At 43.5% G+C, this 14938-nt stretch overlaps 1 protein-coding gene across 6 annotated transcripts in view; it reads left to right on the plus strand.

Moving 5' to 3' along the window:
• Positions 1–14938, plus strand: part of LOC130605068 (alpha-actinin-1) — an 89828-nt gene that overhangs the window by 42576 nt on the left and 32314 nt on the right. For all 6 annotated transcript variants that reach the window (XM_057420215.1, XM_057420214.1, XM_057420218.1 and 3 more), the window contains exons 3-6: positions 4283–4402; positions 11675–11761; positions 12276–12363; positions 13307–13385. In XM_057420215.1, coding sequence (XP_057276198.1) covers positions 4283–4402; positions 11675–11761; positions 12276–12363; positions 13307–13385 — 374 coding nt within the window. The remainder of the gene's footprint in view (positions 1–4282; positions 4403–11674; positions 11762–12275; positions 12364–13306; positions 13386–14938) is intronic.

The raw sequence follows: 14938 nt of genomic DNA on the forward strand, positions 1-14938 counted from the left end.
AAATAAAGTGGGATGCCTCCGATGTGGGAGGCATCGAGAGGGGATAAGAATGCATATATGAAACAGGGGTTGTGTGCTCACAGACTTCCTTTTGATGGCTTTTGAGCTGGTAATGGCAATCCAGTGACTTGCATGCCTGACCTTGGTACATTTTCCAATAACATTGCCATGATAGAAGCACTCAGACTGCCTTCCCTCTGCCCCTCCTTTCCTTTCATTCTCTTCCCTTTCCCTTTGCCAGCTCCTGCAATGATGCAGTCATTATATGTGTTTTTCAGAATTTGTGAACACAGGATAAAACCTCAGGGGGGTTGCCCATGCTGGTAGTTTGGAGGGATCAGAATTCAAAATATTATCAGGGCTTTGCAGCACATGCACTGCTTCTGCAGAGCTTGTAAGAAACAAAGTGCCAGTCTTAGTTCGTTTCCTTGGCTTGGTCCTAAAGCAGGGGGTGTCGTACTTCACACTTCTTGATTTCCTTGCCTCATCTCCCACTTTTCCTCTCATATTGTCCCTTTGTGAGCCCACTGGCAGGGATTGTCCAGACCCCTCTCAGTCTGGGCAGAAGCTGATGGCTTCCAACTGCACTGGTGGTGTGGGCACAGCATTCCCCCATCCGCTGCAGAGCGGCTCCATGCCTGCAGCCAGCCAATAGATGATCAGGGGGCAAAGGCATGGGGAGCAGTTGTGGGCTGCATCCCACCTGAGGCCATGGTCCTTCATGCACTAAGGGCTGAGCATTCTTTCCTTAGAGCCAACAGAAGCTAGAACCATAATTTTCCTTAGGTACAGTGATGAAAGAGGAGAAATATTGCATAGTTGCTTTTTCTGCATTTCATATCCATAATTGGTGGTTCCATTTCCACTTGTGAGCCCTGCTGCTCCTATGGATCCTTTTTCCAGCTGCTGGCCCTGTTAGTAGCCCCTTTGGCCATAACTGGGGAAGCAGCAGCCCAGTCTGGGAGCAGCATAGGGGTAAGGAGTCTCTTGTTGGTTGGCAAGGGCTTGCCTGTATGTTCCTACTGATCACCTGCCAAAAGGGTGGTGTTAGCCCTCCAGTTCCAGCTTCTGGCCTTTCCTTTCAGCTCTTGGCTCACTCCACACGTTCCTCTTCCTGTATGCTAGGGGACTGCAGAGCTGCTTATGGGAATTTGGCGTGTACAGGATTGCTCTGTAGCAGGCTGATCCTTTCCTTTAGCATAGAAGGTGATGGCCATAAGAGTCTTCAGCAGTGAAAGCACTGGGCCAGGCTAGCCGAGGGCCGTGTGGAGCCTGGCTCCTCTGCCTGGCTGGGGTGTGCAGGACTGAGGGAGTGCTGTCCTCCTCTGCCCCCCTCCAGCAGTGGCTGCTGCTGGAGGAAGGATGGAGCCTGTACCAGGGGAGCTGCTGGAGACCCTGGGGTGTGAGATGGACTATGCCCTGAAACAGGTCTCCCACAGCCCCACATGTCCTTGGGGACACATCGCTGCCAGGCAGCTAAGGCAGGTAGGAAGCTGTTTTCCCATCTCATGCGACATCCCAAAGTACGGGAAGCAGCTATGTCCTGCAAGAGGAGAGTGCCTCAGTTTTACTCAGCTTGGTGCCTTCTTGTGGTGAGCTGTGCTGCTGATGGCTCCCCTTCCAGCCCAGCCAGAGCCCCTCAGTCCCCCAGATGCTGTGCAGTGGGAAAAGCTCCTCAGACAGTCCTGGGACTTCTTCATTCCAAGACCACTCCTGTTGGCCTCCATGGTGGGACGTAACAGGTGGGCCTCCCCTTAGAAACTGCCCTTTCATTTTTTACTGCATGTGTTTCCTTCCCCTGACAAAGCCATTTTAAAAATAATGTACAAGGCATAAAAAGGCTAAGCTCATGTTTAGTCCTTCCAAAATAAAGTTATAAGGCCCCTCCCCCAAGCAGAAGGAATCACTGAATTTTTTCCTAAACAAATTTGCAGTAAACAACTCCTATGCCAACATGTCCTTGCATTGTTTGGCTTTTAAAGTGCAGCCTTGGGCTAGTACATGAGAACTGGAGAATGGGAGTAGAACATTCTCATTGTCTTAGCTGGGAGAAGTACTAAGAAATGAAGCAATGATGCAAATAGCTGAAAGTAGAACATGTTTCTAGCAGGCTTCCCTTTTAATAGCCTACATCATTAACAATGTATGGCATGGAAACAGATTATTTTTTTCTCTGAAAATCTACATTTGTAACAAAGTCCAAGCCTGAAGGAACTAGCCATTGGGTTTTGGGACTAAGTTTCCCCCCAAAATGCTCTAGAACAAATATCCTATTGTGGTATTTGAGAGAGAGAGACTGCAGTTTTACAGTCACCATCAATTGCTCGAGGATTGCGTTTGTCAGAGGGAGAAATCCTGCTCTCCTCAGCCCCAGGGAGAGCAGTTAGATGCTCTCCCTTGTGTTGGCCACACGCATGTGGCTACAAGGTGAATTGTATCAGCTTGCTGTTCTAGCCGAAACCTAATCTCTTGTTTTTATTTTTCTTTTTACAAGGCTAGTTACAGTCACATGAGCTGAAGTAAATGGTTATTTTTTAGCTGGCTCAGCCCATTTGTTGGTGTTTGGCAGCATAGTTCTGCTTAAATCTATTGTGAAGCTACATGTAAAGATGTCATTATGACACTGTCACAGAAAATGCTTCCACTTTTATGCAGAATGACTAGCATTATCCTAATGGAAAAAGAAAGCAACTTGCCATGATGTGTACTGGAGGCTCCATTAAAGCTAAAGAGATTTTTTTTAATCCTGTGATGGAGGTATTGCCATAAATAAATCTTTCTACTTAAATTGTCAGACATCAGTGTTTAATTTTGAAAGTGAATCTGGTTTTATCCTTAAGCTTGAGAGCTAATGACACCAGCCTACTCTGAAACACTTCGAAAGGATTTTTGTTTCCAGAATTTTTTCTTTTGTTGGGGTATGGCTATGGAAATAACCTGGGTTTCTCCCCTTTACCTTTTCCTCACTCCTTTGTTAGGAAAAAAACATGTGATTTTAGTATGAAAAAGAGTTCTTTGAAAAGTACTTTTCTTTCTCACCCTTCAAACTCAAATAAAGGTTTTGAGTCAGGCCACACTGACTTAAATATTCAGGTTTGAGATAAAGCAGGAGACTTTTAGAACTGAATAGGTCAGGTGAGTAATTGCTTGCCTGGACTTGCCCATTTGATCTCTTTTTAATTATCTTATAACTTCTTTTCAAAATGCAAAACCTGCTTGCATTTTGTTCTGGTCTTTTTGTATTCTGGAGCTTGTGATCTGAAAGCAGCTGTTCTGTCCATATTTTGGTGTTGTGTCACACACAGGTGGTTCCTGATTATGTTTCTAGTAGAAGTTCCTTTGAAAAGTCCGTTTGTCTGCCCAGGCTTTAATTTGCTTACTCTGCATGTTTGGTTAGTGTTAGTAAAAGCAGGTTGTGAGCATAGTTACTGGCAGCCTATCAGGAAGGGCATGACTATACCTAATGCAACTCTTTCCAGTGAATAAGGTCAAGAAAGCTCTTTTCCAAATCGTCCAGCTTTGTTCATGGCAGGAGCTGGCGTTTGCCCTAAGACTTATTTCTATCAGAGACTTATCTCAGAGCTACGCCGCTTCCTTCTCTCTGCCTCATAAACATTTAAAATGCATACCACTCTGTAAGAGACCATTGCATAGAGTTAGAAATACATCAGATGTAATGGGAAGGAGTTGAGATGACAGTTCTTACAGTTATAAAGCCACTTGGCAAGGAAGTGATTTTATTTCCCCATAAAGTCCGTTGTGGCTATTCAGTGAAGAGACTGGAGAGAAAGGAGGTCTGTATCCTGGCTGGGAAAAAGAAGCAGCAAGGTACAAGATCACTCTCATATTTATAGGGAGTTCCAAAGAGGGATTTACTTTGTAAAATGCTGAGGGGAGCTCCTAACCTGTCTTTGGGGGGAGGGAAATTTGTGTCTTTTCCACTCACCTTATCTGTGATCCATTATATGGAGGTTAGTTCCACTGTCTAGCTTAGTGTGGTTTTGAAGGACCTTTTCACCTCTGCTATAAACCTGCTGTGGAGAGGACTCGGTGCCAACAGTTCCTCTGTTATTAAGTTATCTGGGATGCAACAAAAAGATACTTTTCCGTCTAATTCTTTCTGGGGTTACTTAACAGTGAGTGCTGTCCTGCATTCGCTGCTGAGAAAGAATGCAGGGAGGTCTACCCTCTACCTGGCTGAGCAGTAGGAGTTACTGGCATGGGGAAACAGGGAAGAAAGGGTTTAGAACTGTTTTCTAATTTACATTTTTTCTCTTATTAGGTGAACGTTTGGCTAAGCCAGAAAGAGGCAAAATGCGAGTGCACAAAATATCCAATGTGAACAAGGCCTTGGATTTCATTGCCAGCAAAGGAGTCAAACTAGTATCTATTGGAGCAGAAGGTAAAGAAACCAGCCGATTTGTCTAGGCCCAACCTGTGCTCAGCTGTTGCCTTTCTCTCACACCTGCATGTCGTTTCCCTTTGTACCTCCCTAGCTCTACCACATCCTTGTAGAATAAGCCACAGAGGGAAATGTAGGATATATTATGCCTTTACTCTGAATTTAAATCTCACCTTCACACCAAACTGCCAAACCTGATTCCCACATGGGCTTTTTGGTCAGGTCCTCCTGATTTTCTTCTGGTTTTCATGAGCTAAGGAAAACATTGAGCAGTGGCAGGAACAAACTGGTTTCTTTCTCAAATCAAGAAAAGTCTCATCTGAAGCATAGCAGCTGCTTGTTGGAGAGCTGCTGGGAAAGACCCCCTGTTGTGGTAGGATATCCCGAGAGTCAAAAGTAAGTGCAATGCCCAGCACAAGTCAGGGACTCCAGAGGCTTCAATTTTCAGTGCTTCCAGGCTTGTGAGCCCCAGAAAGGTGGGTGCTCTCTGTCTGGAAGCCTCGGTATCGTTGTGTAGAGACCACTGTGGGCAGCACCAGGATGCCCCCGAGATGAACTTTCGGATCATGCAGATGGCAGGGAGTTGTGTAGGATTTTTGTCTTCTTAGCAAAGATGGTGGGTGTTTTGCAGATATGTCACCTGAGATCCAGAAAGGCTTGCAGGTTACTAAGGTAGTTTGATCTTTTATAAACCTTAACAACTTGTCATCTTATCTGGTTTGTGTTTTCATGACACTTGTTTTCCTCTGCTCTGGACCTGTGTGCGCGTCCTGCCTATGTATTCCTGTTGTCACTGTTGCTGTGGAGACACTCTGCTTCTGTGGTATTTCTAGGTTTGTCTTCACAGTGACCACAGAAAAAGAGGGAGGTTTGTTATCTCCTTCTTACAGATGGAATTATGTGGTTTCTCCAGGGAAACTCATGTCAGAGCCAGGAAATAAGCCCATGATACAGTTCTGGATGGGCATTTCTCCTCTGGGAGTCACAGGGCTGCAGGGCTGAGCCCTGCCTGTTCTTAGCCCAGGAGGTCAGAGCAGTGTTGGCTGTCCCCAGTTATGGCCTCTCAGGCATGCTTTTGCAGGCATCTCCAAGACATGTGCCCATCCTGTGATCCATTTGTTCTGTGTCAGGTCAGTCAGAATACCTCAGCCACTGCAGGTGCTTATGTTTGCCTTACCAAGACCTTTACCTCAGCATACTGAGACTTGGGAACAATTTCAAACTAGTGTCTAGAGACATTGCAGATGCTACTTTATTTGGTATTAAGAGCAAAATGCAAGAGATGAGTGGCTCAATGATATTGACATTTTGCATGCAAAACTTTTCTTCAGTTTTCTCACAGGAGCAACCTGAGGGTGTTCCTGGCTCTGAGTACTGTTTATGTAGCACAAATGCACATCTGAGGTCATTTTGTGCCCTTACAGAAAAGACTGATGCAATGTCTGATGCAGTTGTCTCTATCTATATGGGACCCTTTTAAAATTGGATCTGTAGCCAGAGGCCTTCTGCCTTAGGAAAATCCCTTCTGTCATTTGGATCTTGGGCAGACATTCGGGTTTTTCTGGGAGCCTAGAGCATGTGTAAGGCCTGTCTTGCCTGCTCTATTCCCTTTTTGTATTTTCTGGTTCTGCTCTCCCTGGCACTAGTTGGCCTTTTCCTCTCCTTCCACTGGATTTTTGTTTTTTGCTCTCTGCTCCTGGATCAGCTGTGACTGTACCCTCACAGTACTTAGAAACCATTTAACAAGTAAAATGGTTTGTGACCAAAGATCTCCCGGGCCCAATTGTTCAGTGTGTATTCATGGCAGTTACCCTGTTCAGAAACAGGCTGAGAGGTGCCATTTTGTGACAGAAGCCGTGATTTTTATCAGTCCAAAGAGTGAGCCTGACCTCCTCTGCCAAATGTTCCTGTCTTTCCTATGTCATTGTGCCCTTGCAGCTACATAGTGAGCTCAATATGGGTTTCTTTATACTAGCAAAGGTAGTACAGCAGTGAAGTGCGGACCAAGGTTAGCTTTGATTTTTATCCTGAGCCCATGCTGCAATGACAGCTCAGGCCATGTAAGATCACAGTAAGAGCTCCCCCACTCCAGCTTCTGCCTGTGCACCCAGACCAAGCCCAGGCCACTCTGGTTGTCACCAGGAAACATAACCTGCTGCAGAGGCTTCTGCCTGGTCCGCACAGGTGTTCGGTGTACAGTAACTACACATCAGCCATTAAAGTGGAATTTTACTTTGAAGAGCACAGCAGTAACTGTCCATGGAAGGGATTATAAACTTCCTGGAGCATGAATTTTAAGAGCTTACTTTCAGACTGTAAGAAGACATCATGCAGCAGCAAAGTAGAAGATAAAAGCAGATGAGACAGACATACACTGAGACACCAAGAAAATGAGCTGTAAATGTCTCAAGCATGTTGGACTGATCTAGGAAGTTTTCCAGGTGGCTTTTTCCCCAGGGGATAAAACCACCATCCAGCAGCAGTGTGGTCGTACTGGCTAAGGCAGCACACTCCTCGCCTCGAGGTGGCTTTCTCTGTGCCTGGGTATCTGCTGGGAAGCATGGTTGTGTGTGAAGGGTCTGCAGCTCAGCTGTAGTTCTCTGTGTGTGCTACACAAATGGCATTGGCCATCAATGTCCTGGGTTGTTTGGTTGGGTTTTTCTGTTAAAAAATAAGCTCCAGAAAGCATCCCAAGGAGACTCTCAGATTAGCTTAAGCCTTGTGCAACCTTGTGTTTAATCAGAGCTAAAGCCAGCAAAAAAGTTTTCATGGCATTTATCTTGCATTTCATCAAATAAAAATCCCTCTCAGCTGTTTACAAGCCAAGCTCTTCAGATGTGTCCCAGTAAAAGAGAACCAGAGTTGAAAAGAACTCCCTACACACAGCATGAGTGCAGGACAAATTCCATGTCCACATTCAATGAAGGATGAACTAAGCAGACAGAATAAGTAATAAGAGCTGCTTTTTACAACCGTCTCTGACTGTTAACAATTCAAGATGACTCTAAACATCTTTGTTAGCCAGAGTCCATAGGATCAAAGCAGTTGTGGCATACAGCAGATCTGTGTAAATCTGAATCAAGGAAGTCTCTTGGCTGTTGAGGCTACCAAAATATTTTTCATCTGCTTTTAAATCTCACTGTCATCTGACACCTCAGAAGGCTTCTTATGCTTTAATAGATTCCATACTATGGTGTCAAATGCTCCTGGGATTTAACAGATTGAACAGGTCAAGACGCTAAGACTGTTTTATTTGCACCTCTAATCTACATAGAAGTTGTGGCTTTCTTAGACAGATGTGACTCAGTTGAGTATAAAGATAACTTTGAATTAACTGATCCCTATTTTCACCTTCACAAGTGAAAAGGAGAAATAAAGCTTAGAGATTTTAACAATTGCTGAAGTCCCATTTGAGCAAAGCATCTCCTGAAGCACCAGACAGAGCAAACATACATTTGACAGTGGAAAGAGGGGAAAAGAAGGTCTCTCCATGTCAGTGAGTGAAACATAGCATGTTTGTCCCTATCGCCTGCCCGCTCACAATTAGGGAGCCAGTATGAACACTCCCATCAACAATGCCAGCCATCTGTCCTAAATCTGGTTGCACCATCATTACCAACATGCTTTCAAAAGACAGGGGCATGGATGGCCTATCCTATTTTATTTGGCTTTTGTTAGGGTAAACAAAATGCAGACCAGCCTTTATTTTGTGTCACCACTGTTGCTCTGTGTCTCCAATTCCCAGATCATAATGCTATCCTGCCAGTTGACCATGGGGTAGCCAGAGGCTGTGCTCTCATGGGCAGCTCAGAAGTAGCTAGGGAGAAAACAGTTTCTGTGGCACAGTCATGCAAGCTGGGTGGAAGCATGTTCACTGTTGTAAAAAATTTCCTTCCAGTGGATGCAGATCCCTCACTAGCTTTAGCCAGCAAGTGATCCACCCCCAGGCTGAATTTAAATCACATTAATAACATGTACTTGCCGCTGCTGTTGAGCAAACAGCTGCTGGTGGTGGAGTAAGTGCAGACAAGACTTGCAGAGGTCCTGCCTAGGAAGATCATTTGGAAGGCACAGTTAGGCAGAAGATACTGTCTGAATATTAGCCTTCTAATATTTGAATTGCTCTCACATTACTGAGCCTTACTTATATCAGCAGGGAACAAACACAGTATCTTTAATTAAGCATTAGGTTCTTCTAGCTTTGGAGTGTTATGTTCAACTTTTTAACAAGTCCTGTGGAGTCACTTTCTGTTCATCACCAGGAAGCAGAAAGCTTCATGCAAACCTGTTTTGTAACCATGTTTTTCACTTTTCTTTCTTGGCCATATTCCACTATATTAGAAAGACACTGGCAGGAGCTGAAGGAATCCTAAAGGAAAAGGAGGTTGGCATTGGGGAATTCAGGGGTGGAAACCCAAATGAGTGATGGCCTTTCTGATCAGGCTGGCTGGCTTTGTAACTGGATTGCCAGAAGATTTTTAGCTCTAGAAATGAAAAATGCTTACCCACTTCTAACAGATAACAATAGTTTCATTAGCTATTTAAAAAAGGAAAAAAAATAAGAAAAGGACTGGGGATGGTGTGGTTCATTAAGTGTGCATCCCGGGATGGATCACTCACTAACCTCACTCACATCAGTATCTGCTTGGTAGGTGGTGGGTTTTCTCTATGTCAAGAAAAAATAAAATGATACGTAGAAGTGAAGTGGTGGAAATATTCTGGGCTTCTTCCATAGCAGTTTTGCTTTGGTTTACTGCTAAGGAAGAATAAGAAATGGGAGCAGGGAGCATACATCTTCCTTTTTAAATGAATAATGCAGTGAAGAGGGCTGGGGGAGACGAGGTGCTTTCCACCTTAACTCCACCAGATAACTTTATGAAACTTGAATTTGAGAACTTGACCTGAGCATAGTGCTGACTTCTAATGCCACATTAGCAACTTAACACCATCTGTTTTTTTGTAAGCATCTTGACCTTTATTTCCAATTAAAATCTGTGGAACAGGAACATTAATTACCTGTTCCAGCTCACTGATTGATTTATTAGTGTTCATAAAGCACATTTCAACATTAAAGTATTGCCATCAGATTTTAATCTAGTCCATTAAAATAAAGAGCTCAATTTAGTTGCGGATCTTAAATATATCCTAGGGTCCTTCTGCCAACTGCTCTGGTTTTTACAAGCATTGGGGGTTTTTGCTTTTCTATAATCCCCACAAAGATGCATAATGAACAGAAAAAACAAGCTGAAAACATGGATGCTTTCTTTTGTATTTTAGCTGCAGCATCTTGGGTATTTCTAATGATAGTAAGGATTTTCCTTTAAGTTGATTATGGTGCTTTATTGAAGGGGTGAGGAATGCAAAAAGTGCAGAACCGAATATACTTGCCATCACATTGTATTTTCTTGCATCAGCCTAGCAGATAACCCAAAAATACCTGTAAAAAATTATTTTGTGAGAAAACTGTCAACAGACAAGCACATTTTTTTCATGCCAGCACAAATAGCTGTAGTTCTTTTGTACTGCAGTGAAAAGTTGTTGTCTATTTAATTCTGGGCAAACCGATGCCCCACCAAGATAAGTACAAGTGTATACTCTTCAAATGCAGAGCAGAGTGGACACAGCCGTTTACTGCAGTATAACAAGGTGGCATGTCTTATTTTTTGCCTGTTAAATCTGTAAATCCCTAATGCAAATGTATGTCAAAGCACAGCAGAGATTATCCTTCTAATCTACACTGGAAGCTACACCGTACGTGTCACTAAATCACAGAGTTTGGACCAGGTGGACACAGTTTCTGAACTGTTGTCTTCGGGGTGTGTGCTGCTTGCTGGCTTGAATACACAGGTTCACATTTTGAAAGTTTTTCATAATACAAGAACCTTTTTTTAATGGATGAAAAGGAAGACTTTAAATATTGTTGCTTTTGTGACAGAATTCAGACAGGTGGCAGTTGCCTATACAGCAAATTTCTGTTTGCCCCCCAGCATGATGTGCTCCCGCTGGGCAGCTTTATGGAAGCAGCAGCACAGAGGTGTCTACAGGAGTACAAAAATGGCTTCTGGTAGCCTTGTTAGGACTTGAATTATTCTACCTCCAAACAGTAGGTTAACTCAGACCCTCTTGTTACTGAAAATACCCTAGTAACTTGTCAAGTTGTTTGTGAGAGATTCGTCTGTCATGCAGGAACCTGCCAGAGAATGAGTAGGAGAAGGCAGCTCAGCTAGTTTCATTACCCAAAAAAGTTAAGGCTGTAAATTCTGTAACGTGTATATATAGTCTGTGTGGAAGTTTTGTACATGCTGAGGATCAGCACTTGAGGCACAGCTGCTCCCTGTTTGGACTGTTTGGTGCTAATGTACACATGGCAGAAGCCCCTCTGGGCCAGCATCTCCCCAGCACTTCCCCTCAGAACCCTGATCCTCCATCATAAACATCACCACCTCACACATGCAAGTGGTTGCTTTCTAAAGACTGTGAGTTGTTGACCCTTGCCTATTTACATTGCGGAGTCTACTGAGCAATAAAGCACAATCTGCTTAACATCTTAGTTTACGTTACGGTCTGCTCAGGCAGGCCAGCATGGGTCTTTGCTTCCTTTTTAAGCAGGAAGCATGTATTTTGAGGAATGCTCTGTTGTGTCTTTTGGTAATTATATGACTGAAAGAAGTCCTATACAGGCAGTCTGGCGTATACTTGAAACAACATTTTGAAATCAAAATGTTGATGTTTCTTGGGGTTTTTGTGATATATTCTTCACAGGACAGCATCAGCTGTCAGAGCTCATCTGCAGTGGGGCGTCTCAGTGATTCTTCTGGTACAGTTACACTGGGGCTCTTACATAGGTGACTTAGAGTAGGCATATCAGAGTAAGAGAGGAAGACTTTTCTTTTTCCCAGTTTGGCTTCTGTGGCTTCAAAGTGATTGGAATTAAACCTGAGCAAAGTGGTTTTAGGCCTCTGTGGGGAATTACACTAATCAAAATGGTCCTTATTCCTGGTCTTTTAGATCAGCAGTGTCTGTTTTGTGCTGGTGTTATACTGCAAGAGAACCAGTCTGCTCACTGGGTACTGCTGGGCAAGACTGTGCTGTACCAGCAGAGCATCTGGGGAGGCAGGGAAGAATTGGAATTCAAGTTTTCAGCTGGAATTCCAGTTCTTCCATCTACAAAAGAGAAAGCTTCCCAATTTTCCTATTTCACTAGGATTTGCACTTGAAACTTGATGCCTTTTATTTCTTCTCTTTCTACACTTTTTTTTTTTTTTTCCCTAGAAATTGTGGATGGCAATGTTAAAATGACTCTTGGAATGATTTGGACCATCATCCTTCGTTTTGCCATTCAGGATATCTCAGTTGAAGGTAAATCTTAGTTCTTTTCAGCCACTGTTCAACAACGAATAACTGAGGTCACTGAATGGCTTTGCCACTTAACAGGCCTGGAGTGTGCTCTTAGTTGAATCACTGGAAGATCCTAGGCAAGCTGCCCTGTCATTTCACTGGCATTTCTGGACAGGTTCAGGTATACTGGGAAGTTTTTCACATCCTCTTCCTGTAAGTGATTTTAAGAGCAGCTCAAAATTATGGCTAACCTCAAAGCCAACACTGATATTGGAATCTATTGCATTTCTTGCAGGTGGATTCAGGGACTACTACTGAAAATAGATGTATCTCTGACAAGTCCTACAAAACTCTCCTCTCTAATCCCAATAAGCTGTCTCCTTACTACAGAACCTCATTAAGAACATAATAAAATTGTCCTCGTAGACTCTTCCAAACAAAGCATTGAGTTGGTCATGTTTTTCCAGCATATGCTTCAGAGAGTCCTGCTTTCCAAGAAAAATAGTTATTTGGTGCTTTTTCTTTCTTTCTGCAGAGACATCTGCTAAAGAAGGACTTTTGTTATGGTGTCAGAGGAAGACAGCCCCCTACAAAAATGTAAACATTCAAAACTTCCATATCAGGTGAGTTACAAGCAGTAACTTAGCTATACAATTTGTGTTATTTTCATATGTCTCTTGGTACATGACAGTGTGTGGATAGCAATGTTCCTGACAGACCGCCCTGAGCAATGCAGATGGTCAGTAATGGTGTAGTTCAGAGAAACACCTAGGAAATTAAAGACTGAGGTTATAACCCAGAGAACTGACATCCCAGTTCCTCAATTCTGGTTCCAATTGCTGCTGTCATAAAGTTCTTCAAATCATGAAGTCCTCTGAAAGCAGCATATGTGCTACAGGTTAAGTAAGACAGCTTTTGCTCTATGAAAACACTTCAGGAGCAGTGAAATAAGGGCTGCACCAGAAACTATGTACTACAGCAGAGCTGGGAAGGGATGAGAGGTTTTCTTGCTCTGCTGTTGATATTTTCAAATTGGCAGATGTTCCAGTGAAGGTTCTGCACAATAGTGCTTTTTCCATCATAGCTTGGAGAGCTGTATGAAACACATAAATGTAAAGCACTTTTTCTGAGAGCTGAAGTGCCATCCACTCCAGTCAGTACTGTAGTGGAGCTAGCTATGAGCGTCTGCCTTCTCCCTAAGGAATGAACTTGTTCCTCCTTTATGGTTTGTATCTACACCTTTTTTCAACCCTGAACTCTACACTTGTCCTTCCATGCTCCACAGGACATGCCCAGAGAGTTCAGCACAGAGAACTGGCAAAAAGGAGATGACAGTGCAAAGGGCATGTCCTAATCACATTGGATTTTTGTAGGGATTGAAAGGAATTTTTATTGCAGTCTCATGCAGGTAGAAGACATGCACTTACAGAGGCACTGTTAGCTAGAAACTAAACCAGAATTAGTCTTCCTGCTATCTTGGTGCCTTCCCTCATGCTTATACCTGTTACTGTCTGTCTCCCTGGCTGAGCACACTGTTCATTGTCCTCTCTTCCATCTCTATCGTAGTTGGAAGGATGGCCTTGGTTTCTGCGCTTTAATTCATAGACACCGTCCAGAGCTCATCGACTATGGGAAGCTACGAAAGGTATGCTCAATTTGTTTGTCAGACTGGATGCTTGGGTCCTTGAAAGTAGAGAGGGAGAAGAATTAGCTTGATAAACATAATTGGAGAACTTCAGCACAAGCTGGCAGTTACAGGATTGGGGGAAGGAAGAAGGGATGAATCAGTACATTCAGGCTTCTTAGTGAAGCATGAACTTTTTGAGCTTCCTGCTTGACTTTCCCTGCTTTCAGGCTGCCTTATATGAGACACACATGCCCCAGTCCCAGCTGATGAACAAAATCTAGCAAATTCAGTAACACCAAATGTGGAACTAGTTCTGTGCTAATGTCACAGACTGGTGAGTCAAATCAGACTTAACATTTCTGTGGAGAGTTGGGTAGAAATTAGATACCTCATGTTCAAGTGCAAAAGCTCCTTGAGGGGCCTGTGTGCCCTCACTGGACACTTGTCACATGCTTCCAGTTTAGCCCTGAGCCACCTGCAATACTGAGCTTCTCATAGCATGTAGGTATCATGCCAGAAAAGCATTTGCCGTAACACTCAATTTTACTTTTGAAGTTGCCACTGATATCATGGTATCTAGCTGCTCCAAAGTTTGCTTCCTGCATGTCTTGGAGACAAGATTGTGAAGTGGATGATGCAAATAAGCTATCTGTGGTTTGTGCTGCCAGCAGTGTCTTGACCCAGCAGGCTGATGGAAGACCAAAGTAGGTTCTCATCCTGCCGGCATTCCTGCAGTTTGCTGAGATCTGATTTCACTGTATCTGTGCACATTTGGAATGAAATGTCACCAAGAGCGTCATTCATGTCTTGTTACTGGTGCATGAACATAAAAGCCCATCACTAATAGACTTGGCCTCTTGAACCATTGTGCAAATAGTATGTAAATGAGTTAATCAGATTATCTGCATCCTTGAAGCAATGAATTGTACAATGCCTGATCTGCTCTTCAGTAACCTTTTAGATCTTTACTGTCTTGCAGAGCAGTCAATTATATTATCTGATCAGTTTTAGTGTCTGGAGTCAGCACGAGATGGATGTGCCTTTCAAAGGTAGCCAGTATAGCATGTCTCCTTCCCAAAAGTTAGCAACTTCTTTCATCAGCATGGTTTTGTATTGAGTTTATGTTCCTAGATATTTTTCCTAGTCTGGCTGTATTAGTGGAGCAAGTGCAATTCTTTTCTGCCTACATGCATTGTCTAGCTGAAGTTGCTTGTACAGTCCAGGCCTCAGAATAAAAGGAGCAAGTCTACCCAGCCTGGTATTAGTGATTCCCTGACACGATAGCTACTTATTTGTTTAGATGGTTTCTATTCACTGCAGGTCTGTCTGCTATTGTTCAGCTCACTGTGGATAAGAGCTCAAGAGTACGTCATAGTCTGCATGTGAGGGATATGCAGAAGATGGGGTTTCCCTTTCTCCTTTTACCCCCGATTGTAGCTCAACTGTGAGCCACATATAAGATCTTTTTATCAAGTGCAATGGTTGACTGATGGCTCAGACGCTCCCTCATATACCACAATCCATATAGAAACATGGTCTGCGTACTGCCATGTTGGGTGCATTTATTACAG

This window comes from Pezoporus wallicus, unplaced genomic scaffold, assembly GCF_028554395.1.
Source record: "Pezoporus wallicus isolate ANWC-B61680 ecotype Strahan unplaced genomic scaffold, APGP_CSIRO_Pwel_v1 contig_5418, whole genome shotgun sequence".
NCBI lineage: Eukaryota > Metazoa > Chordata > Aves > Psittaciformes > Psittacidae > Pezoporus > Pezoporus wallicus.